The sequence below is a fragment of the Panulirus ornatus genome, chromosome 59 (assembly GCF_036320965.1).
Source record: "Panulirus ornatus isolate Po-2019 chromosome 59, ASM3632096v1, whole genome shotgun sequence".
Classification (NCBI taxonomy): domain Eukaryota; kingdom Metazoa; phylum Arthropoda; class Malacostraca; order Decapoda; family Palinuridae; genus Panulirus; species Panulirus ornatus.
The window spans coordinates 14,554,234-14,581,220 of NC_092282.1; the positions used below are offsets into that span (position 1 = coordinate 14,554,234).

At 39.0% G+C, this 26,987-nt stretch overlaps 1 protein-coding gene across 10 annotated transcripts in view; it reads right to left on the bottom strand.

Annotated features, from left to right (window-relative positions):
- lqf (epsin homolog lqf) overlaps positions 1–26,987 on the bottom strand; it is a 437,420-nt gene that overhangs the window by 94,468 nt on the left and 315,965 nt on the right. For all 10 annotated transcript variants that reach the window (XM_071696113.1, XM_071696112.1, XM_071696119.1 and 7 more), the window contains 2 exons: positions 22,781–22,984; positions 19,764–19,931 (listed from right to left, as the gene is read on the bottom strand). In XM_071696113.1, the coding sequence (XP_071552214.1) occupies positions 19,764–19,931; positions 22,781–22,984 (372 nt within the window). The remainder of the gene's footprint in view (positions 1–19,763; positions 19,932–22,780; positions 22,985–26,987) is intronic.

The window sequence follows — 26,987 nt, forward strand, 5'->3', positions numbered from 1 at the left end:
AATCTAATCCTTACATCCTTGTACAACATTTAGACTGAGTTTGGGAGTAAACCCTGAAATTGACGAGCACTTTAAAAGAAATCACTGATATTTTCCAACCCAGATGGACTTGTAGTTACAAACATACAAATAACAACAATAATCACACACATACACATGCAAACACATACATATACAGATGACCCCCAACTTACGAGGGTTCGGCTTACGATCTTTCAACTATATGATGGTGAGATATTCAACACTTTATTATAAAATAAGCTTTGTGTTAGATGATTTTGTCCATCTATAAGCCAATGTAAGTGTTCTGAGAATGTTAAAGGTAGGCTAGGCTAAGCTATGATGTTTGGTAGGTTAGATGTACAGTATTAAATGTAGTGAATGTATTTTTGACATGATATTTTGAACTTATGATGGGTTTCTTGGAATATAAAGCCATTGTAAGTCAAAGAGCATCTTTATCTATATAAATCACACATTTGAAAAGAAAAGAAAATGGCCAAAGGTAATGAAAAAAGTAGAATATCATAAGAGACTAAAATAAGATCACCCCCAATACCAGCACAGGAAAGACAGGTAAACTAAGTAGTGGTAGAGTACGGCTGAGAATAGTGTAAACAAATGCAGGTAATCCAGTGATAAAGACCAAACAGCAAAGCCAAACCAGATGTTGCTGTCATTAAGATAAAGCTTACCACAAAGATGACATTAAGCTAAATTTTTCCTAATAGCAAAGAAGGAAAGGGAGGACAGAGGAGGAGGAATGGGACTGGCTCTCATGGTAAAGGACAACCACAAATTTAAAAAACTGATGGATGGTCCAGTTCAACTGCATATAAAGGTAAACTCAAAATCTTTTTCATCAACAATCCTTAAGAGAATTTTTAAGGAACTACTGTAGAAAGATCATGGAATGAAAAAACTGAAGGCACATTCAAGATGGTGTAGATAGCATTAAATCAATTCCTTGTCAGAAGTGGTAAAGAATATATACAAAAAGGGGGGGATTCTAAAAATAAAGACAGAGGCTGGGAATACTTAAATTAACACAAGTACAAAGAACTGAAAGGATATAAATTCTTAGAGTGTGTACAAGAAAATTTTTAGAATCAACCTTTTCACCATCAAAAACAGTTCTCATCTTTACATGCTACAAAACATAAAAAATTACCTAAGGCACTATCTATACTTGTCTATCTATTTATATATATCTATCTACATCTCTGATGCACATTTCCTTTGAGAGCTCCCTTTAAGGGGTGGCCACTTGGAAAAAATGTCTTGCAGTACTGGAACTTCACCATAGGGATTATGAGAACATAACACAAGGGAGGAAACCAAACTCAATGAGGATGTATAGATGTGGTAACTAAAGAGAAATAAACAATTTCTATGAGAACATAACATAGGAAAAATATAAACATCCTGAGAAATCTATGATGGTGTTTGTTGGGGGACACCACTGGCAGATAGTAGAGAGACAAGGAGAAAAAAAAAAGACATATGGCTCAAAGTTATCAAAAAGCTATCCAAAACACAGGGGTGTACTATGGAGATGATTTATGGGAATTAAAAGAGTACACTATTAATTAAGGAGCATCTGCTCCAGCTGAAGATAATGAGAATATACAAAAGAAAATAAATATATTCCATAGTGCATTCTTTGTGAAGGATGCTATAACCCCAACATAAACAAAATGGGATGGGAAGGAGGCCACTGAAAATGCTGACACTATTGAAAGAGAAACATGTAAGCTAATGAGGGATTATGATGCAAACTGGTGCATACATCTCATGAGGTCTCTCTATAATGTGTTCAAAGAGTGAACAAGAAACACTTGAAAGGCCTATTAAAAAGTTGTTTGAAACCTGGAAAAGAGTTTAGTCCCAAGGTAGCAGAAGAAAACAAATGTTAAAAAAGGAGATTAGGATTTTGCACAAAAGATAAAGAACAGCAATGCCAATGAGTGTGTTCTGCAGAATGATGGAATGAATATGAAAAAAACAAATGGGTGATTATATTCAAAGAAAAACTAACTCTGATGCAAGAAAGGTTTGGAGAAAGGAGGTAATTCATAACAAATCAGACCTCTTTGACAGAGTGACTTTTGTTTTAAACATGACATGGAGAGGTGGATTGTGTGTTCTCAGACTGACAAAGGACATCTGTCAACATCCCACACAAGAAGCTGGTAAAGAAGATGTACCTTCAAGAAGACACAAAGGGAAGATTCCTTTGGTAGATTGCCAATTTTCTAAGTGGAGGGGAACATGGGACAATGGGACAAATAACAGAGATGCCTTTTCTGTCTGGGCTGGGATAACCTTTTTCATGCCACTGGGCTTAGATTTCAGCCACTGGTATTCTTGGTAATGAAAATGACTTACTAGAGGAATTTGATTCAAACCTGAAAGTGCTTGAGAACAATGCTACAGTCATGAAAGAAGTAATAAATGACAATGATTGCACTAATTTACAAGGGACTTAAATTTTACGTTTGGACTGATGGTTGATGACGTTCAATCCAAAGAAATGCAAAGTAATGACAGAGTGACTGACATCTTGGAAAGAAGACCTACATATAACTACAGTTTGGCAAGAATAAAACTAACTGAATCTAACTGTGAATGGAATCTGGAGTTCAACATGGTACCCAGTCTATCAACAGAAAAAATTATGAGAACTGTTAAGGAGGCAAATACTCTACTACTGAAATCAATACAAAAAGTTCATTCAAGTACATGATAAAAAGAAATCTTCATTAAATTATTTACACTTTAAGTAGACCTAAATTAAAGTAACAATCTTTAAGAAACACGATCTAATGAGGAAAGTCAAGAGGAGGGAAACAAAGACGGGACAAGTTAACAAAAAATCTGGAAAGCTTGAGCCTTGGATAACACTTGATATTTGATTTTTCGGAAAATATTCAGAGTTTATCTATATAAAAGAAAGAGGCAGGAGGTTAAGAGAAAGGTGCAAGAAGTGAAAAAGAGGGCAAATGAGAGTTGGGGTGAGAGAGCATCATTAAATTCTAGGGAGGATAAAAAGATGTTTTGGAAGGAGGTAAATAAAGTGCATAAGACAAGAGAACAAATGGGAACATCAGTGAAGGGGGCTAATGGGGAGGTAATAACAAGTAGTGGTGATGTGAGGAGATGGAGTGAGTATTTTGAAGGTTTGTTACATGTGTTAGATGATAGAGTGGTAGATATAGGGTGTTTTGGTCGAGGTAATGTGCGAAGTGAGAGGGTCAGGGAGAATGATTTGGTAAACAGAGAAGAGGTAGTGAAAGCTTAAAGCTTTGCAGAAGATGAAAGCCAGCAAGGCGGTGGGTTTGGATGGTATTGTAGTGGAATATATCAAAAAAGGGGGTGACTGTGTTGTTGGCTGGTTGGTGAGGATATTCAATGTATGTATCGTTCATTTTGAAGTGCCTGAGGATTGGCGGAATGCATGCATAGTGCCATTGTACAAAGGCAAAGGGGATAAAGGTAAGTTTTCAAATTACGGAGGTATAAGTTCATTCAGTATTCCTGGTAAATTATATGGGAGGGTAATGACTGAGATGATGAAGGCATGTACAGAACATCAGATTGGGGAAGGGCAGTGTGGTTTCAGAAGTGGTGGAGGATGTGTGGATCAGGTTCTTTCTTTGAAGAATGTATGTGAGAAATACTCAGAAAAACAAGTGGACTTGTATGTAGCACTTATGGATCTGGAGAAGGCATATGATAAGAGTTAATAGAGATGCTCTGTGGAAGGTATTAAGAGTATATGGTGTGGGAGGCAAGTTGCTGGAAGTAGTGAGAAGTTTTTATCGAGGATGCGTACGAGTAGGAAGAGAGGAAAGTGATTGGTTCTCAGTGAATGTCTGTTTGCGGCAGGGGTGCATGATGTCTCCATGGTTGTTTAATTTGTTTATGGATGGGGTTGTTGGGGAGGTGAATGCAGGAGTTTTGGAGAGAGGGGCAAGTATGCAGTCTGTTGTTGATGAGAGGGCTTGGGAAGTGAGTTAGTTATTGTTCGCTGATGATACAGTGCTGGTGGCTGATTCGGGTGAGAAACAGCAGAAGCTGGTGACTGAGTTTGGTAAAGTGTGTGAAAGAAGAAAGCTGAGAGTAAATGTGAATAAGAGCAAGGTTATTAGGTTCAGTAGGGTTGAGGAACAAGTTATTTGGGAGGTAAGTTTGAATAGAGAAAAACTGGAGAAGGTGAAGAGTTTTAGATATCTAGGAGTGGATTCAGCAGTGGATGAAACCATGAAAGAGTGATTCACAGAATGGGGGAGGGGGCAAAGGTTCTGGGAGCATTGAAGAATGTGTGGAAGGCGAGAACATTATTTTGAAGAGCAAAAATGGGTATGTTTGAATGAATAGCGGTTCCAACAATATTATATGGTTGCAAGGCATGAGCTATAGATAAGGTTGAGTGGAGGAGGGTGGACATGTTGGAAATGAGATGTTTGAGGACAATATGTAGTGTGAGGTGGTTTGATCAAGTAAGTAATGAAAGGGTGAGATAAATGTGTGGCAATAAAAAGAGTGTGGTTGAGAGAGCAGAAGATGGTGTATTGAAATGGTTTGGTCACATGGAGAGAATGAGTGAGGAAAGATACAAAGAGGATATAAGTGTCAAAGGTGGAGGAAAGAAGGAGAGGTGGGAGAACAAATTGAAGGAGGAATGATGGAGTGAAAAGGATTTTGAGCAATCAGGGCCTGAACATACAGGAGGGTGAAAGGTGTACAAGGAATAGAGTGAACTGGAACAATGTGGTATACCGGAGTGGACGTGCTGCAATTGATTGAAACAGGCAACAAAAAAAAAATGGCCCATCCACTCATTTACACGTTCATGTATTTAAACACCCACATACCCACATATACAAACATATTCATATCATCAAATACATACACATATGCAGACATTACATATATACACATGTACATATTCATACTTGGTTGCCTTCATCCATTACTGTCTCTACCCAGCTCCACAGGAAAACAGCATCGCTATCTTCTGCTTCAGCGAGGAAGCACCAGGAATACACACAAAAAGGCCACATTCGTTCACACTCAGTCTGTACCTACCATGTGTAATACATCGAAACCAAAGCTCCCTATCCACATCCTGGCCCCACAGGCCTTTCCATGGTTTACCCCAGATACGTCACATGCCCTGGTTCAGTCCATCGACAGCACATCGAACCTGGTATACCACATTGTTCCAATTCACTCTATTTCTTGAAAACCTCTCACCTTCCAGTATGTTCAGGCCCTGATCGCTCAAACTCTTTTCACTCCATCGTTTCACCTCCAATTTGGCCTCTCGCTTATCCTTGTTCCCTCCTTCTCTGACACATATATCCTCTTTGTCAATCTTTCCTCACTCATTCTTTCAATATGTCCAAACCATTTCAACACACCCTCTTCTGCTCTCTCAACAACACTCTTTTTATTTCCATACATCTCTCTTTCCTTTACATTAATTACTTGAGGAAACCATCTCACACCACATACTGTCCTCAAACATTTCATTTCCAGCACATCCACCCTCCTCCGTGTAACCCTATCTATGGCCTATGCCTCACAACCATATAACATTGCTGGAACCACTGTTCCTTCAAACATACCCATTTCTGCTCTCAGAGATAACGTTCTCTCCTTTCACACATTCTTCATCGCTCCCAGAGCCTTCGCCCCCTTCCCTACCTGACTCACTTCTGCTTGCATGGTTCCATCTGCTGCTACGTCCACTCCCAGATATCTAAAACTTCACTTCCTCCAATTTCTCTCCATTCAAACTTACCTCCCAATCGATGTGTCCCTCAACCCTAATGAAGCTAATAACCTTGCTCTTATTAACATTTACTCTCAACTTTCTCCTTTCACACACTTTTCCAAACTCAGTCACCAACCTCTGCAGTTCTCACATGAATCAGCCACTAGGGCTGTATCACTGGCGACCAACAACTGACTCACTTCCAAGGTCCTCTCATCCACAAGACATGCATACTCACCCCTCTCTCCTAAATTCTTGCATTTATATCCCTAACCACTGAATCCATAAACAAATCAAACAACCATGGGGACATTATACACCCCTACCGCAGACCGACCTTCACTGGAGACCAGTAACGATCCTCTCTTCCTACTTGCACACATGCCTTACATCCTTGAGAAAAACTTTTCACTGCTTCTAGCAGCTTACCTCCCACACCATATACTCTTAATACCTTCCACAAAACCTCTCTATCAACCCTATCATATGCCTTCTCCAGATCTATAAATACCAAGTACAAAGTCTGTTTTTCTAAGTATTTCTCACATACATTCTTCAAAGCAAATACCTGATCCATACATCCTTTACCACTTCTGAAACCACACTGTTTTTCTCCAATTTGATGCTCTGTACATGCCTTCACTCTCTCAATCAATTCGTTCCCATACAATTTCCCAAGAATACTCAATAAACATATGTCTATGTAGTTTGAACACTCAACTTTATCCCCTTTGTACAATGGCACTATACATGCATTCAGCCAATCCTCAGGCACTTCACCATGATCCATACATACACTAAATATCCTTACCAACCAATCAACAAAAACAGTCACTCCCTTTTGCAAAAAAAAATTTCACTTCAATACCATCCAAACCTGCTTCCTTGCTAGATTACATCTTCTGCAAGGCTTTCACCCCCTCTTCTCTCTTAACCACAACATTCTCCATGACCCTCTCACTTCACACATCACCCCAATTAAAACACCCTACATCTGCCACTCTATCATCAAACACATTCAACAAACCTTGAAAATACTCACTCCATCTTCTCACTTCATCACTACCTGTTATCATTTCCCCCCTTACCCCTTCACCGATGTTCCCATTTGTTCACTTGTCTTACGCATGTTATTTACCTCCTTCCAAAACATCTTTTAATTCTCCCTAAAGTTTAGTGATACTATCTCAACCCAACTCTCACTTGCCCTCTTTTTCAACCCTTGCACCTTCCTCTTGATTTCCTGCTACTTTTTTTATACATCTCCCAGTCATTTGCACTCCTTCCTTGTAAGTACTGTCCAAACACCACTCTTTTCTCTTTCACTAACAACTTTACTTCTTCATCCCACCACTCACTACCCTTTCTAATCTGCCTACCTCCCACCTTTCTTATGCCACATGCATCCTTTGCACATGCCATCACTGCTTCCCTAAATACATTCCATTCCTCACCCACTCCCCTCACCTTTTGCCATTCTACACTCAGTCTTTTCTGGTACTTCCTAACACAAGACTCCTTTCCAAGTTCACTTAGTCTTATCACTCTTTTCCTCAAAATTTTCTCTTCTTTTTTGAAAACCTCTTCAAATTCATCACCTATGCCTCCACAAGATAGTGATCAGACATCCCTCCAGCTGCCCCTCATAGCACATCAAACACCAAAAGTCTCTCTTCTACACACCTATCAATTAACATGTTATCTAATATTGCCCTTTGACCATCTCTCCTACTCACATATGTATACTTATGTATATATCTCTCTTTTGAAACTAGGTATTCCCAATCACCAGTCTTTTTTCAGCACAAATCCAAAAACTCTTCACCATTTCCATTCACAACACTGAATACCCCATGTACACCAATTGTACCCTCAACAGCCACATTTCTCACCTTCACATTTAATTCACCCATCACTAATACCTGGTCTCGTGCACCAAAGATGCTGACACATTCATTCAGCTGCTCCCAAAATACTTACCTATCATGATCTTTCTTCTCATGACCAGGTGCATAAGCACTAATAATCACCCATCTCTCTCCATCCACTTTCAGTTTTACCCACATCAGTCTAGAATTTCATTTCTTACATTCTATCACACACTCACACAACTCCTGCTTCAGGAGCAGTGCTACTCCTTCCTTAACTCTTTTCCTCTCCCCAACCCCTGACTTTGCTCCCATGACTTTTCTAAACCATTTTTCAACTTTACCCTCAAGCTTCATTCACTCAGAGCCAAATCATCCAGGTTTCTTTTCTCAAACATATTACCTATCTCTCCTTTCTTCTCATCTTGGTTGGACCATTTTTCATCTGTTTCCTGATGCTACCTTGCTGACATGGGAAATGGTAATCAAGTATAATAATTAAACATGACAGCTAGATACCGAGTGTGAATGAATGTAGCCTTTTTTGTCTTTTCCTAGCGCTACCTCATGCATGCGCAGGGGGAGGGGGGTAACATTTCATGTGTGGCAGGGTAGTGATGGGAATGGATGAAGGCAGCAAGTATGAATGTAAATGAGTATACATGTATATGTCTGTGTATGTATATGTATGTATATATTGAAGTGTATAGGTATGTATATGTGCGTGTGTGGGCATTTATGTATATACGTGTGTATGTGGGTGGGTTGGGCCATTCTTTCTTTTGTGTGCTTGTGCTACCTCGCTAACGCGGGAGACAGCGACTAAGTATAATAAATAATAATAATTAATAAAATATCTATCTTATTCATTATATTTAACCGCTGTTTACTGCATCAGTGAGGTAGCACCAGGAAACAGATGAAGAATGGCCGATCCATTCATATACACACACATACATAAATGCCCATTCATGCACATATACATACATGTACATATCAACATATACAGGTAAACCACCAATTTTCCGGCACTCTTAGTTCCAAATCCTTGCTGGATTAACCCTTTTGCTGGACCAACTGTGGTCACGTAATAATAATTAATCAACACATCTCTAACCCATTAATTATACATCTTTCATGTGCCTTAAGTATACCATGGACTGCAAGAAATTTGGATTAAATAAACATTTAATGTAAATTAAATAAATAAACGAAATACAGGTACTTGTACAATAGTACATTAGTGAAACAAGATAACAGGTATTAATCAAAAAAGATTAAACAAAAATTAAATGCAAATCTATGAGAAGAATTTTGCAGTCTTCTGGTAGGCCTTCAGACATGCAGTGTGCTCTGGCGTCTGCACAAAATATGTTTCAAACCATTCTAAGTGAAGTTCAGTTGTAATCCAGCCATTTCTACTTGCACAGTATGTTACTGGGTAAACTTTAATACCTTTCAAGGCCCTCAGATATTAACTTTTTCCTATCACCAGCAGTTCACATCTGTGCATACCAACTGCATTTGAGCACCCTAAGATGGTAAGTCTGTCCTTATATTGTTTGAATCCTGTGGCGTCTTCTACGTCTTCTGTTGTTAGTGTTTTCCCAGGTGCGCATTGCCAGAATAACGCAGTTTTGCCTGCACTATACACCTGCTCAGGACTGATGTGCTCATCAGCTACGAGTTTCACAAACTCGTCCACATACTCAGCAGCTCTTTCGTGGTTTGCAGACTGCTTTTCTTCACACACTTTATTCATGGAAATTCTATGATGCTTCTTGAATCTATGAAGCCATCCTTCACAACAGTCATGCTCATGCTGTAATTTAAGTTCTTTATGGAACAACTTAAACTGGTTCATTATCATGCTACCTGACAAGTCCACTCCATCACTCCAATGCTGTTGAAACCATTCTATCATCACTCGATCATGCTCAGTACTCTTACCAGCTTTCACAGTTTTTCTGATCGTCATTTGCTTCTTGGAATTGCTGTCTGCATAGAATTTCAATATTTTCTCTCTTTGCTTCATATCATAAACAGATGATGAACCAATACTGTAGATGTCATAGAGCTTACGCAATGAAACACCACGGTCCATTTTTTTCAACAGTTATACCATATCTTGGATCGATATGGACTCATGTTTACGTTTGAAAAGACGACTGACACTCTCATATGTCTTAGAAGCCATAGCTAGGGTTAAGTTTTAGCTAAATAAGCAAAGAATCTCACAGAATTGCGGTATCACCACCAACAAGTGCAGTGAAAAGAATGTAAATAAATGCACCCTACACACAACGCCATCTGTGGCTGCCCAGTAAACTAGTCTGGTGGCCGTGGTAATTTCAAATTCCCTCACGAAATTTTGTCCGAACTAAAGGAGGTGCCAAACCATCAGTTGCTGGAATTTTGGTGGTGTACCTGTAAACACATATACACACACATATACATATATACACATGTACAAACTCATACTTGCTTGCCTTCATCCATTCCTGTAAAATAATAGGAAGAGCAAAATAATGCATCAAATAGAAAATTTGCTCATCACAAAATCAAGATATTTTTTTCGAAATTTTTGAAGTCTACAGATTTCTGATGTCTGGAATTTTGATACAACTAAACTTGATACAAGAGAGCTGAGTTTTCTGGAGAGGCCTTATTTTGCCCATTATGGAAAACAAGAAAAGAAAGCTCAATTATAACTTTCAAGTTTCTTCATCATATGAACAATATTTACAGAAAATAGTTCTTTGAAAGATACAAAGGTAGAGCAACCAGAGGTCACAGCAAAACACAATACAATAATCTCGGTAGAAAATAAGTGAAGAATACTTCCATAGTAATAAAGATCCTGATGGATGAAATAAGCTGATGTGGAGACTATACTACAAAGCCAGTGCCAGATTTCTGTGGAGGCAAAAGAGGCAATTGCCCTGGGCCACCTGCCAGAGGGGGCCCCCTCTATACAAAAATATAATAAAAAAATCAGTTTCATGAGCTGGGATCTCGACTGAACTTTGGCCAACAGTTCAATCAAAGCAGGATGTTTCTATGATCTAAGTACGGTTAAGCAAAGGTTAAGCAACCTTGTTTACAGCCGAAAGAGGAAAGATTTGTTGAAACAGTGGAAACAGATGCCAGGTGTAGAGAGAAAGACCTTTAGTAGCTATTGTAGTGTTTCTATGTATGGATGTACCTTTCTATGTATGTATAACTTGTCAATTCTAATAACGTGCAATAATTTTTCTTTTTTTTTTTTCAAAAGAAGAAACAGAGAAGGGGCCAGGTGAGGATATTCCCTCAAAGGCCCAGTCCTCATCCTCTGTTCTTAATGCTACCTCGCTAATGCGGTAAATGGCAATTATAAAAAAAAGAAATAAAATAAAATAAAACAAAAAAAAAATTATTCCAATGTGAAAATTTGGCGATTTGCTGTGTATTTCAATTTCTGTGTATGAAGGGCCCATTGAACCTGAACTTAGTGCCCCAGGGCCCCCAAGGTATAAATCTGGCCCTCTGCAAAGCAGAGTATACTAATTGTATGATAGTCAAAAAAGTTTATAAAATGTGGCTCCATAAGTGTAGAGCTTCCCTGTTTGATTCAATTGAGCATTCACAGATAGTGACAGAGACAGACAGAGACACATGTAAATTCACAAACACACATATTCATTCCCTCACTCTTTCTCTCTCAATTTTTCAATTTAAACCGACAGAGTAAACAGGGGCATACGAATCACGCACTACCACAGTCAGTCATTCATTCTCTTAACATTTCAACTTACAAAAAAGAATCTTAACATATATATATGTCATAAATGACCAAAATGGGTGCAATAACCAATCACATTCTGTGAGTTGTGAAAAGTCTGTACATAGCTGTGCATGTGATAAAGTTTAAAAAACTTGATTTGACACAAGGAGAGAATTGTCTCTGGATTGGCATGATGTTCACTCCTGAAAATGATGACAGGTTTACCTGGAGGATAATCTAATCCCCAGTACAGCATAAATATGAGAAAAAGATTAGATGTGATCCATCCAACAGATAAAAGTCTGTGCCAAAATAAATCTTCCCCTACCCCACCCATGTGAATTACTACAGTCACCCGGCAACAGTAAAATCACTTTATCATATCCACTGAAATGCCATGGCAGCTAAGTGGGAATGACCATCCAACTAACCTACAATGAAATCTCCAACTGCATCAACACAAGTCTTCTTTGACTAGAAGCAGGCATATATCCAGGATTTGGTTGGGGGCTTGGAGAGGGTCTGAATTATGAACTTTAAAAGCTCCTTCAAAACAAGGATGTGAAAGAACAAATGTATCTTAGAATACTTAGTGGTTTTTGAGTTCTACATATGCTAGATTTAGTAACAGTAGAATTCTCATGAAACTGAATACAGCTGTAGTGCAGTCATAAGTTTATTATGAGATTGGTGATTAATTTTGAATGAAAACATATTAATGATATTTGATAATATAAAACAGCTGACAGCAATAATTGAGAAAGCTTTGTTCAATGAGGCAAACTGATCTGCTTTTGCAGGTTGAGAAAATTTTTTAATCAAATCTATATCATTACCTTGGGAAGGTGGTGAAACTGACCAGGTTGTTTCATTAGTCACTAATGTAAATCAATGAAACAGTTAAACATACAAAGATATAAATTTGTTTCTCCTTTCAGGAATCAAATAGGTTAAATAATTGTAAATTAACCATCATCACTATTCAGTAAGTTTTTAAAATAATTTTGTATTCATCATCATTACTATTCAAAAAGTTTACTGTATATTGTATTGTTCAAGAAGGGCAATGTTCCCCTTGCATTTATCCCTAGTTGGAAAAGTGGTCATACTAAAGGATACTAGCAAGAAACGTCAATAAAAAAACTGGAGGTTCATTTATCCCAAAAGCTATTAACACAAACAATTTCTTAATCAGCAAAATACCATTAAAATATTTGTATTGTCCTGTATAAAATGTAATAATGACAATAACAACAATAATAATAATAATGAAATGTGGCAAGGCAGCTGGAGTGAATGATACAGTATGTGAATTTCTTAAGAAAGCGGGTATGTATGAATCATGGTGAGGTGCCTGAGGATTAGCAGAATGCATGTATAGGGCCACTGTACTAAGGAAAGGGGGTGAGAGGTGAGCATTTGAATCACAGATGTATAAGTGTGCTGAATGTACATGGAAAGTTGTACAGAAGAGTGGTGATTGAGAGTATTAAAATGAGAAGGGACAATGTGGTTTAAGGATTTGTAAAGGATGTGTGGATCAAGTGTTTGCTTTGAAAAAATGTGTGTGAGGAATAAATAGACTATTTATCATTAAATTTTAGGGAGAATAAAAAGATGTTATGGAAGGAAGTAAATAAAGTGCATAAGACAAGGGAGCAAATGGGAACTTCAGTGAAGGGCACTAATGGGGAGGTGATAACAAGTAGTGGTGATGTGAGAAGGAGATGGAGTGAGTATTTTGAAGGTTTGTTGAATGTGTTTGATGATAGAGTGGCAGATATAGGGTGTTTTGGTCGAGGTGGTGTGCAAAGTGAGAGGGTTAGGGAAAATGATTTGGTAAACAGAGAAGAGGTAGTAAAAGCTTTGCGGAAGATGAAAGCCGGCAAGGCAGCAGGTTTGGATGGTATTGCAGTGGAATTTATTAAAAAAGGGGGTGACTGTATTATTGACTGGTTGGTAAGGTTATTTAATGTATGTATGACTCATGGTGAGGTGGCTGAGGATTGGCGGAATGCATGCATAGTGCCATTGTACAAAGGCAAAGGGGATAAGAGTGAGTGCTCAAATTACAGAGGTATAAGTTTGTTGAGTATTCCTGGTAAATTATATGGGAGGGTATTGATTGAGAGGGTGAAGGCATGTACAGAGCATCAGATTGGGGAAGAGCAGTGTGGTTTCAGAAGTGGTAGAGGATGTGTGGATCAGGTGTTTGCTTTGAAGAATGTATGTGAGAAATACTTAGAAAAGCAAATGGATTTGTATGTAGCATTTATAGATCTGGAGAAGGCATATGATAGAGTTGATAGAGATGCTCTGTGGAAGGTATTAAGAATATATGGTGTGGGAGGCAAGTTGTTAGAAGCAGTGAAAAGTTTTTATCGAGGATGTAAGGCATGTGTACGTGTAGGAAGAGAGGAAAGTGATTGGTTCTCAGTGAATGTAGGTTTGCGGCAGGGGTGTGTGATGTCTCCATGGTTGTTTAATTTGTTTATGGATGGGGTTGTTAGGGAGGTGAATGCAAGAGTTTTGGAAAGAGGAGCAAGTATGAAGTCTGTTGTGGATGAGAGAGCTTGGGAAGTGAGTCAGTTGTTGTTCGCTGATGATACAGCGCTGGTGGCTGATTCATGTGAGAAACTGCAGAAGCTGGTGACTGAGTTTGGTAAAGTGTGTGAAAGAAGAAAGTTAAGAGTAAATGTGAATAAGAGCAAGGTTATTACGTACAGTAGGGTTGAGGGTCAAGTCAATTGGGAGGTAAGTTTGAATGGAGAAAAACTGGAGGAAGTAAAGTGTTTTAGATATCTGGGAGTGGATCTGGCAGCGGATGGAACCATGGAAGCGGAAGTGGATCATAGGGTGGGGGAGGGGGCGAAAATTCTGGGAGCCTTGAAGAATGTGTGGAAGTCGAGAACATTATCTCGGAAAGCAAAAATGGGTATGTTTGAAGGAATAGTGGTTCCAACAATGTTGTATGGTTGCGAGGCGTGGGCTATGGATAGAGTTGTGTGCAGGAGGATGGATGTGCTGGAAATGAGATGTTTGAGGACAATGTGTGGTGTGAGGTGGTTTGATCGAGTAAGTAACGTAAGGGTAAGAGAGATGTGTGGAAATAAAAAGAGCGTGGTTGAGAGAGCAGAAGAGGGTGTTTTGAAATGGTTTGGGCACATGGAGAGAATGAGTGAGGAAACATTGACCAAGAGGATATATGTGTCGGAGGTGGAGGGAGCGATGAGAAGTGGGAGACCAAATTGGAGGTGGAAAGATGGAGTGAAAAAGATTTTGTGTGATCGGGGCCTGAACATGCAGGAGGGTGAAAGGAGGGCAAGGAATAGAGTGAATTGGATCGATGTGGTATACCGGGGTTGACGTGCTGTCAGTGGATTGAATCAGGGCATGTGAAGCGTCTGGGGTAAACCATGGAAAGCTGTGTAGGTATGTATATTTGTGTGTGTGGACGTATGTATATACATGTGTATTGGGGAGGGTTGGGCCATTTCTTTCATCTGTTTCCTTGCGCTACCTCGCAAACGCGGGAGACAGCGACAAAGCAAAAAAAAAAGAAGAAAAAAAAAAATCTATCTATCTATATCTCTGATGCCCATTTCAATTGGAATTCCCTCAAAGGGGTAGCCATGGCAACAGTCTCCATAACTAAAGAACTCCAGTGCCACTTCTTAGCCTTCATGCCTCACCCTTAACAGGCCATTGGCAGAGGGCGAGTCTAGTGCAGTGTTTGCAGAGGCTCCTACCTAATGTTTCTACCTAGAGCTCCCGCCAAAATGTTCCTACCTACTACGCCTATCTACTGCTCCTAACATTCTGCCAAAAGGGAGGGCTAGTGCTTAGTGCTCACTGCAGGAAAATTTAGAGTTACAAAGAATGAGCTGCTTGGGTTAAGTGATGTCAAGTGTTACATATGACAAGGAGAGATTGTATGTTTCTGGATAGCTACCTAGGTCAGAGTTTTTATCAAGAGAATAAAATGTATGTGCAAGTAGCTAGAGAGGTGAATGGGAGGTTCCAGGTGAAGGTGAGTCTGCAGCAGAGGTATGTAATGTTTGTTGAGTATTCCTGGAAAACTGTATGGCAGAGTACTGATTGAGAAGATGAAGGCATGTACAAAGGATCAGACTGGGGAAGAGCAGCGTGGTTTCAGAAGTTGTAGAGGAGGAGAGGATCAGGTGTTTGATTTGAAGAATGTGTGAGAAATACTTAGAAAAACAGATGGATCTTGTGAAGGCACGTGATAGGGGTGACAGAGATGCTTTGTGGAAGGTCTTAAGAGTACATAGTGTGGTATATAGAACCGTCAACATCATACCAAGAAAATGTGGCACTGTACCCCCAAAAAACTGCAACATAACAAAAACTATGGGCACCAGACCTACAAGAAATGGCATACTCCGTAAAATAAATGGCACCATACCAAGAACAACTGACTACATACGTAAAACAAGTGACATCATACCTAAAACAGCTGACATCATACTTAAAACAACCAGCAACATCCAGAAAAGAACTGGCACCACACTTAATAGAATTGGCATTATATCTGAAACTTTTTTTTTTTTTTTTTTTTTGCTTTGTCGCTGTCTCCCGCGTTTGCGAGGTAGCGCAAGGAAACAGACGAAAGAAATGGCCCAACCCACCCCCATACTACACATGTATATACATACGTCCACACACGCAAATATACATACCTACACAGCTTTCCATGGTTTACCCCAGACGCTTCACATGCCTTGATTCAATCCACTGACAGCATGTCAACCCCGGTATACCACATCGCTCCAATTCACTCTATTCCTTGCCCTCCTTTCACCCTCCCGCATGTTCAGGCCCCGATCACACAAAATCTTTTTCACTCCATCTTTCCACCTCCAATTTGGTCTCCCTCTTCTCCTCGTTCCCTCCACCTCTGACACATATATCCTCTTGGTCAATCTTTCCTCACTCATTCTTTCCATGTGCCCAAACCATTTCAAAACACCCTCTTCTGCTCTCTCAACCACGCTCTTTTTATTTCCACACATCTCTCTTACCCTTACGTTACTTACTCGATAAAACCACCTCACACCACACATTGTCCTCAAACATCTCATTTCCAGCACATCCATCCTCCTGCACACAACTCTATCCATAGCCCACGCCTCGAAACCATACAACATTGTTGGAACCACTATTCCTTCAAACATACCCATTTTTGCTTTCCGAGATAATGTTCTCGACTTCCACACATTCTTCAAGGCTCCCAGAATTTTCGCCCCCTCACCCACCCTATGATCCACTTCCGCTTCCATGGTTCCATCCGCTGCCAGATCCACTCCCAGATATCTAAAACACTTCACTTCCTCCAGTTTTTCTCCATTCAAACTCACCTCCCAATTGACTTGACCCTCAACCCTACTGTACCTAATAACCTTGCTCTTATTCACATTTACTCTTAACTTTCTTCTTTCACACACTTTACCAAACTCAGTCACCAGCTTCTGCAGTTTCTCACATGAATCAGCCACCAGCGCTGTATCATTAACGAACAACAACTGACTCACTTCCCAAGCTCTCTCATCCCCAACAGACTTCATACTTGCCCCTCTTTCCAAAACTCTTGCATTCACCTCCCTAACAACCCCATCCATAAACAAATTAAACAACCATGGAGACATCACACACCCCTGCCGCAAACCTACATTCACTGAGAACCAATCACTTTCCTCTCTTCCTACACGTACACATGCCTTACATCCTCGATAAAAACTTTTCACTGCTTCTAACAACTTGCCTCCCACACCATATATTCTTAATACCTTCCACAGAGCATCTCTATCAACTCTATCATATGCCTTCTCCAGATCCATCAATGCTACATACAAATCCATTTGCTTTTCTAAGTACTTCTCACATACATTCTTCAAAGCAAACACCTGATCCACACATCCTCTACCACTTCTGAAACCATACTGCTCTTCCCTAATCTGATGCTCTGTACATGCCTTCACCCTCTCAATCAATACCCTCCCATATAATTTACCAGGAATACTCAACAAACTTATACCTCTGTAATTTGAGCACTCACTCTTATCCCCTTTGCCTTTGTACAATGGCACTATGCACGCATTCCGCCAATCCTCAGGCACCTCACCATGAGTCATACATACATTAAATAACCTTACCAACCAGTCCATAATACAGCACTTGTACAAGCATATGAACTGCAGGGTAGGTGACACTGTATTTATATCCTTGGTTTGCTATATAATCTAAAATGAATCTCTCAAGACTCAAAAAAATTTTTTTTTTGAGCATAAAGATCAATTACTAATACAAAGGCTTCCATTAAGGAAGAGAGGAAAGGCCAACATATAGAAGGGGCTCTTGCTTGTCTTCTTTCTCAGCTTGTGTCTCTCTCAAATACTATGAAATTCAAAGACAGTATGACTGAGGGGCTGAAACAGTACATGTCACAATTTCATTGTGGATACAATGATTCTCTCATAAGTACAAGCCACTTTTCATTTAAGAATGGGTTACAATAACTGTATATATTATATGGGTTCCATATTTCTTACTTCATTTTTTTTCATACATATTTCCCACATTAGTGAAGTAGAGTAAGGAACAAATGAGTGAGCCTTTTAGGGAAGAATCCTCACTTGGCCTTCTTCTCAGTTCCTTCTTTTAGAAAAGTAAAACTGGAGGGGAGGATTTCCAACTTCCCACTCCCACCCCTTTCAATTGCCTTCTATGACATACAGGGAATATGTGGGCAGTACTCTTTCTCCCCTAGCCCCAGGGATATTTCTTATTATATAAACATTTAAATCTGGCAAGTAGCATGAACTTGGCCTAACACAAATGTTGACTTTAGATGATTTATACATCTTCAACCTTACTCTGCCACTCCCAATGGATTATACTGATATCCTAAGAGCTTTTCCAACTGCTAACAGCTGGAATCATTATCAATACAATTAGTGCTCCAAAGATGCACTAGTTAGCCACCAAATGGTGCGGGGGCATACTCCAAGGGTACACATTCCTCGTGTTACATGGGAACCTGAAACACTAAGATTATCTCCTGCTGCTATATGTAGCTGTATCTAACATGTGGCATCTCTACATACTAATAAAGCAATCACCCAATTCAAATGACCATGGGGAAAGGCAATCCATACAAATATGGATAGGGTTCCCACAGGGTTAGACATATCACTTCATTGTTATATGGGCAACTGAAACTCTCAAATTTTATTGATGAATAACCATGTTATTTTCCCTACAAAAAAGTGAAACTACTTGAAGTGATCACTTTGTCTCAATGAAATGACCCAAGCTAAGTGAAGGATGGAGCAGAAAACTGAAATGGCAATGCTATAAAAAAGAAAAACAACACAAATCATTATGAAAATCATGAAATACAACACCTCTTGCATCTATGTCAATAGTCAATCTTCAGAAAAGCTTTTGCAAAACCATCAATAATTGATAACACCTTCACTAACATTGGCCATCCATGATAATAAGAAAAAGATACCAAGGGAGTAACAAACAAGTATTTATTTCAATTCTCCTAAGAGCTGCTAATCATCTTCACTATGCTACCAGTTAAAACATGTCAAGGAAAACAACAAAATTTGAAGAACATTTTAGTCAGTGATCTCATTAAAATTCATGGGACTTTTCAAAACATGAAATTTAGCTCATGCTTAATACTGTCTCCTTAAAATAATGATTGGTGGACCAGAACAAAGTGAGTCCTGTGATGCCAGGTGTTGCTTTCAAAGATAAAATCAGTGAAGTCTGTGCTGGTAGCAGCACTAACAGTCCGATAAGAACTTTCATTGTACTAGATGTGGTTTAATTTTTTTCATGCTGTGTTAGGGATCTTTGTTCTAAATAGCCTTGTGTGGACACTAAAGGCATTCTCAAGAATGGTTTTTACTATATTCAGAGATAAAATTCACTGCAATGTCAATAAGCAGTGTCAATAAAATCAATGCAAGGCAGAATATACCTCATACACTGTCATGAACATAATGCCAATCAAATCAATGATCTCGAAGAATATACCTCACACTATGGAAGGTTAAAGCTAATGAAATATGTAATTCAAAATCTAAAATAGCAATACAGGTTAGTCATAGAAGCATAAACAAATCGTTAATACCATGACATATGATGCAAAAGATTACAGCAACAACATACAAAAAGATGATTTATCAACATCATACTACCACAAATAAAACTATTTATGCTGCAGTTTTCCCACACCTACAAAATACAAGGATTTATTCCCAATCATAAAAATCAAACATTTCCTTTTCACATTGTCAACAACATATTTACTCACCTAAGCCAGGAGGCAACTGTTTGGCAGAAACAAGGTTATCCAAATTAACGAGGTTGGAATTTTCCCCCAAGAAGGCCGCTGGAGACTTTGACTTTTGTGGTGGAACTCTATCATCATCAGACATAGATGAACTAAGCCCACTTAAGTCAAAAGCATCTGAGACACCATCTGTCAGAGAGAATTTATGCATTTATAACAAAACATTTCGTGCTATACAGTAATTGGCATAATGAACATCTTAGACATCTGCAATTAAGGACAATTCCTAAGCTCACACAGCAAGCTGAGGATACTAAAAATTTCAGTCCCTTTCTAGGGTAAACCAAACTGCATATGATATGGAAAAACAGCCAACATAATGAAGTGTAGTGGCCTCACCACCATTAACTCTAAAACGGACCCTAGTCATACTAGTGCATTTTATGGTAGGGAGACCCTACTTGAGAACCTGGATGAATTACCTCTTCCTGCCCTCATCTAAATTTGAAGGCATGATTTATTGGTACGAAGAAGTCCCTGAGGTCAAAAGCAGCTGTAAATTGCAATGGGAAAAAATTCTAGAGTTCACCATAAATCAATGTCTAACCATATGGGAGTTGACATTGTCCCTAACCTGTCACTTGAATGCTAAATTAAAAAAACAAAAATGGAGACAGACTGTCTGGTGGCAAATATTTGAAATATATTCAAGTACTGTATGAAGAAATATTTAGGAAGACGTTTATATCCTACCTAAGGCCAAAACTAGAACATGCTTCTAAAGTTTAGTCACTACACCTAAAAAAGCACAGAGCTAATATAGAGGGATTAGACAATGGGACGAAAGATTGTAGAAGAGAGAGTGATGACCTGATCAAATCCTTTATAAGTTTTCAATCTAACTGGATCAATCTGGAATTTGTTTGCATGCTCATGTAAATCAGCGATACTCATAATGGGCTGCTCTATAAAATCATAAAAATTCAAGAGTAATTACAAGCTGGGAAATAAGCTGCAACAGAAACTGAATGTCTGCAGCCGAAAGCTGATACACAGACTGTGAGAAGCTTTTCATATATGTAAGGATAGGACAATCATAGGAAAACAAATGAAATTAAGCAAGAAATCTTTTTAAAAAGATGTGAAAAAGTACCTTTATAATAAAAGAGTGGTGGATGAAAGGATTAAAACTACTGTATATAGTTAAAGCAAATAGCATCCATAAATCTTAAGAAGTTGGATGATGAAAGATAATATTCAAGAGATGGGGACCCATGGATGTAAAACTCCCATATGGAACAAGTAAATACAGATCTGTCACAAGTGTCATTTTGATAATATTTCTGGATATTTTCAAATATGTATTTTCTGCAAAAGAAAAAAAGTACACTAGCAGCAACAGCATCTATGTGCATTAATCGTGTTACATAAGCATCTGATAGTGTTTACATACTGGCATCTACATAAATCATGCCACATGTGCATTTGACCAAAAAAAAAAGGCTTTTTGAATTAGCAACACCACTTTATTCCTAGAAATGTCTTGCCTAACTCTCGACATAATAATATACGAAGTTATGACAATATAGATCTTCTTTGATTTTTTGCTAATCAATTTGGTGCTCTTTACTCATTCATCATGTGACCTTAAATTACTTTCATATAATCAATCAATGTGTCTCCTTCCTAAAGTGTGCATGTCAAGCCTGGTATATAATCAGCTTATATAGCCTTGAGGCAGAGGTAGCTAATGCAAGAATGTTTAGCAAATGCAATGCCCCCAGTGCAGAAAACAGAAATGAAACTGAGGTCTTATACAACCTGGCTACAGTGAAAAGGTTACAGTTCTTAGGCAACTTATGTGCTTAATCATTTGCATTTATGGCTGGGCCAAGTAATTCTTCCAGAAAAAAGAAGTTCCTTGCTATATGGCACTGCATGTAAGTCAGCAGTTTAGAAGAAATTCGAAGGAATCCTCATTTATCACTTGATTTATGTACACAAAGGCTGGATCATTGGAAACCTATGGACTTTACATAAATAAACTAAACATTAGTTAAAAAAAAATAACTGCTGCTTCCCACAGACTCTGAGTGATGACCAGCCACATGAGAAATGACTGTTATGATATCTCCTTGCCTCAAACAGTTAAGCCTTAGAATTCTCTCCCTCCTTTTGCCTTTATCATGTTTCCTTTTTATACCATGCAGAGACCTCATCTATTTCTACTCTTCTTTCCTCTAACTTTACTTCTTTAACTTAAGACAGCTTTTCATTGGGGCATGTTTACATGCTTGAGAGAGAGAGAGAGAGAGAGAGAGAGAGAGAGAGAGAGAGAGAGAGAGAGAGAGAGAGAGAGAGAGAGAGAGAGAGAGAAAGAAAAAGAAAGAGAGAAAGAGAGAGATAGAAAGAGAAAGAGAGAGAGAGAGAAAGAGAAAGAGAAAGAGAGAAAGAGAAAGAGAGAAAGAGAAAGAGAGAAAGAGAAAGAAAGAGAAAGAGATAGAGAAAGAGAAAGAGAAAGAGAAGAGAGAGAGAGAGAGAGAGAGAGAGATGGTCTGCTGTGTTGACTTTTGTGTCCTTTCGTACAAATCTTAGATGTAAAATCTCTCAATTTTGTCTTTATTTAGAATAAGGTACTTTGGAGATTACTCTGCACCATCATTTTTCTTTTCTTTTTATTGGGGAGCAACAAATTGACAAGAATCTTTTTTGAACACTGAAACCCATGACTTTAGACTTGTACATTTCAATTTTATGGTAGATCTTGCTGTGACTTAAACTGCCAAGAACCAATTCATGCATGTTTTTGAGCTACTTCAGCTAGGCACATGTAATACAAATACAATCAGTTTCATATTCAAGTCATTATTAGTTGGTGCTTAAACTACTACAAAGCAAGAAAATGTATTATAGGTTAACAGACAAAAAACATCAACTACTGAAATATTGTGAAATCCTTCATTTCAGTTCAATATCATTATAACTAACAATACTATTAACTATCAAATCCATACATAACAAAAAAATCCAATCCTTACTGTTAGCTGGTTTCTCCCTGGTTGATAAAGCAGAAAACTCATCCACATCTCCATTATTTGTTGGTGAAATTGGAGCAAAAGGGTCCTTAGTTGGAGCCTTTGCAGGTACTGGGTCCCAGGGGTCATTGGTGCTGGCAGGGGGTGTGGGAGGCTTTGCCGGTGTTACACTACCCAGGACTGCCCAAGGATCATTACCACAAATACCTATAAAATATAAATACAAAATGAGCTCTAGTAAAGAAACATGACATGAGAGTGTGCCATTCTGTCAGTTATCAGGTGACTGTAGTGTACAGCAAAAATACATCTCAGACAATGGTAAATTCAAATATTAAAAAAGCACAGGAGTATCAAATTTTCACAATAAAAAACTAGCAAATCTGCACCCATTCACTATATCTATCTCACCCTTAGAATACTTGCAATGCAACTTAGAATCATCAGCCATCTCAAGACCTTTACTGTTCTGAAAATCTAAACTAAAAACAGGTATTCAGGAAGTTACAAAACATCAGGATCCCTTTCTGGGGGGATTCTGCATCTTTGAGGCTGTGCTCCATGCAGGAACAGAATAAAGCAGCCTCCAAAGGGATGAGAAGGGACTCAATGAAGCCATACTCTACTCCTTTCACTGATAGTGATACACCTCCATCAAAGATGATTTCCCCGCTCATACTGATTCTATTTCCATAAAGTCTAGGGAAACCACTGTATATATTCACATTTTATATTTATATATATATATATATATATATATATATATATATATATATCCCTGGGGATAGGGTATCCCTGGGGATAGGGGATTAAGAATACTTCCCACGTATTCCCTGCGTGTCGTAGAAGGCGACTAAAAGGGGAGGGAGCGGGGGGCTGGAAATCCTCCCCTCTTGTTTTTTTTTTTTTTTTTTTTTTTTTTTTTCCAAAAGAAGGAACAGAGGGGGCCAGTTGAGGATATTCCAAAAAAGGCCCAATCCTCTGTTCTTAGCGCTACCTCGCTAACGCGGGAAATGGCGAATAGTTTAAAAGAAAGAAAGAAGAATATATATATATATATATATATATATATATATATATAATATATATTTGTTCATACTACTTGCCATTTCCCGCGTCAGCGAGGTAGCGTTAAGAAGAGAGGACTGAGCCTTTGAGGGAATATCCTCCCCTCTCTTTTTTAATTTTCCAAAAGAAGGAGGGATATATATATATATATATATATATATATATATATATATATATATATATATATATATATATATATATATATATATATATTTCCTTTTTTTTTTTTCTCGCTGTCTACCGCGTTTACGAGGTAGCGCAAGGAAACAGACGAAAGAAATGGCCCAACCCACCCCATACACATGTATATACATACGTCCACACACGCAAATATATATACCTACACAGCTTTCCATGGTTTAACCCAGACGCTCACATGCCCTGATTCAATCCACTGACAGCACGTCAACCCCGGTATACAACATCGATCCAATTCACTCTATTCCTTGCCCTCCTTTCACCCTCCTGCATGTTCAGGCCCCGATCACACAAAATCTTTTTCACTCCATCTTTCCACCTCCAATTTGGTCTCCCACTTCTCCTCGTTCCCTCCACCTCCGACACATATATCCTCTTGGTCAATCTTTCCTCACTCATTCTTTCCATGTGCCCAAACCATTTCAAAACACCCTCTTCTGCTCTCTCAACCACGCTCTTTTTATTTCCACACATCTCTCTTACCCTTACGTTACTTATTCGACCAAACCACCTCACACCACACATTGTCCTCAAACATCTCATTTCCAGCACATCCATCCTCCTGCACACAACTCTATCCATAGCCCACGCCTCGCAACCATACAACATTGTTGGAACCACTATTCCTTCAAACATACCCATTTTTGCTTTCCGAGATAATGTTCTCGACTTCCACACATTCTTCAAGGCTCCCAGGATTTTCGCCCCCTCCCCCACCCTATGATCCACTTCCACTTCCATGGTTCCATCCGATGCCAGATCCACTCCCAGATATCTAAAACACTTCACTTCCTCCAGTTTTTCTCCATTCAAAATTACCTCCCAATTGACTTGACCCTCAACCCTACTGTACCTAATTACCTTGCTCTTATTCACATTTACTCTTAACTTTCTTCTTTCACACACTTTACCAAACTCAGTCACCAGCTTCTGCAGTTTCTCACATGAATCAGCCACCAGTGCTATATCATCAGCAAACAACAACTGACTCACTTCCCAAGCTCTCTCATCCACAACAGACTTCATACTTGCCCCTCTTTCCAAAACTCTTGCATTCACCTCCCTAACAACCCCATCCATAAACAAATTAAACAACCATGGAGACATCACACACCCCTGCCGCAAACCTACATTCACTGAGAACCAATCACTTTCCTCTCTTCCTATACGTACACATGCCTCACATCCTCGATAAAAACTTTTCACTGCTTCTAACAACTTGCCTCCCACACCATATATTCTTAATACCTTCCACAGAGCATCTCTATCAACTCTACCATATGCCTTCTCCAGATCCATAAATGCTACAAACAAATCCATTTGCTTTTCTAAGTGTTTCTCACATACTTATATATATATATAAGCGAGATATACATAAGTATACTTATGTAAGTAGGAGAGATGGCCCGAGAGCGTTATTGGATTACGTGTTAATTGACAGGCGCGCGAAAGAGAGACTTTTGGATGTTAATGTGCTGAGAGGTGCAACTGGAGGGATGTCTGATCATTATCTTGTGGAGGCTAAGGTGAAGATTTGTATGGGTTTTCAGAAAAAAAGAGTGAATGTTGGGGTGAAGAGGGTGGTGAGAGTAAGTGAGCTTGGGAAGGAGACTTGTGTGAGGAAGTACCAGGAGAGACTGAGTACAGAATGGAAAAAGGTGAGAAAAATGGAAGTAAGGGGAGTGGGGGAGGAATGGGATGTATTTAGGGAATCAGTGATGGATTGCGCAAAAGATGCTTGTGGCATGAGAAGAGTGGGAGGTGGGTTGATTAGAAAGGGTAGTGAGTGGTGGAATAAAGAAGTAAGAGTATTAGTGAAAGAGAAGAGAGAGGCATTTGGACGATTTTTGCAGGGAAAAAATGCAGTTGAGTGGGAGACGTATAAAAGAAAGAGACAGGAGGTCAAGAGAAAGGTGCAAGAGGTGAAAAAAGGGCAAATGAGAGTTGGGGTGAGAGAGTATCATTAAATTTTAGCGAGAATAAAAAGATGTTCTGGAAGGAGGTAAATAAAGTGCATAAGACAAGGGAGCAAATGGGAACTTCAGTGAAGGGCGCAAATGGGGAGGTGATAACAAGTAGTGGTGATGTGAGAAGGAGATGGAGTGAGTATTTTGAAGGTTTGTTGAATGTGTTTGATGATAGAGTGGCAGATATAGGGTGTTTTGGTCGAGGTGGTGTGCAAAGTGAGAGGGTTAGGGAAAATGATTTGGTAAACAGAGAAGAGGTAGTAAAAGCTTTGCGGAAGATGAAAGCCAGCAAGGCAGCAGGTTTGGATGGTATTGCAGTGGAATTTATTAAAAAAGGGGGTGACTGTATTGTTGACTGGTTGGTAAGGTTATTTAATGTATGTATGACTCATGGTGAGGTGCCTGAGGATTGGCGGAATGCGTGCATAGTGCCATTGTACAAAGGCAAAGGGGATAAGAGTGAGTGCTCAAATTACAGAGGTATAAGTTTGTTGAGTATTCCTGGTAAATTATATGGGAGGGTATTGATTGAGAGGGTGAAGGCATGTACAGAGCATCAGATTGGGGAAGAGCAGTGTGGTTTCAGAAGTGGTAGAGGATGTGTGGATCAGGTGTTTGCTTTGAAGAATGTATGTGAGAAATACTTAGAAAAGCAAATGGATTTGTATGTAGCATTTATGGATCTGGAGAAGGCATATGATAAAGTTGATAGAGATGCTCTGTGGAAGGTATTAAGAATATATGGTGTGGGAGGCAAGTTGTTAGAAGCAATGAAAAGTTTTTATCGAGGATGTAAGGCATGTGTACGTGTAGGAAGAGAGGAAAGAGATTGGTTCTCAGTGAATGTAGGTTTGCGGCAGGGGTGTGTGATGTCTCCATGGTTGTTTAATTTGTTTATGGATGGGGTTGTTAGGGAGGTGAATGCAAGAGTTTTGGAAAGAGGGGCAAGTATGAAGTCTGTTGGGGATGAGAGAGCT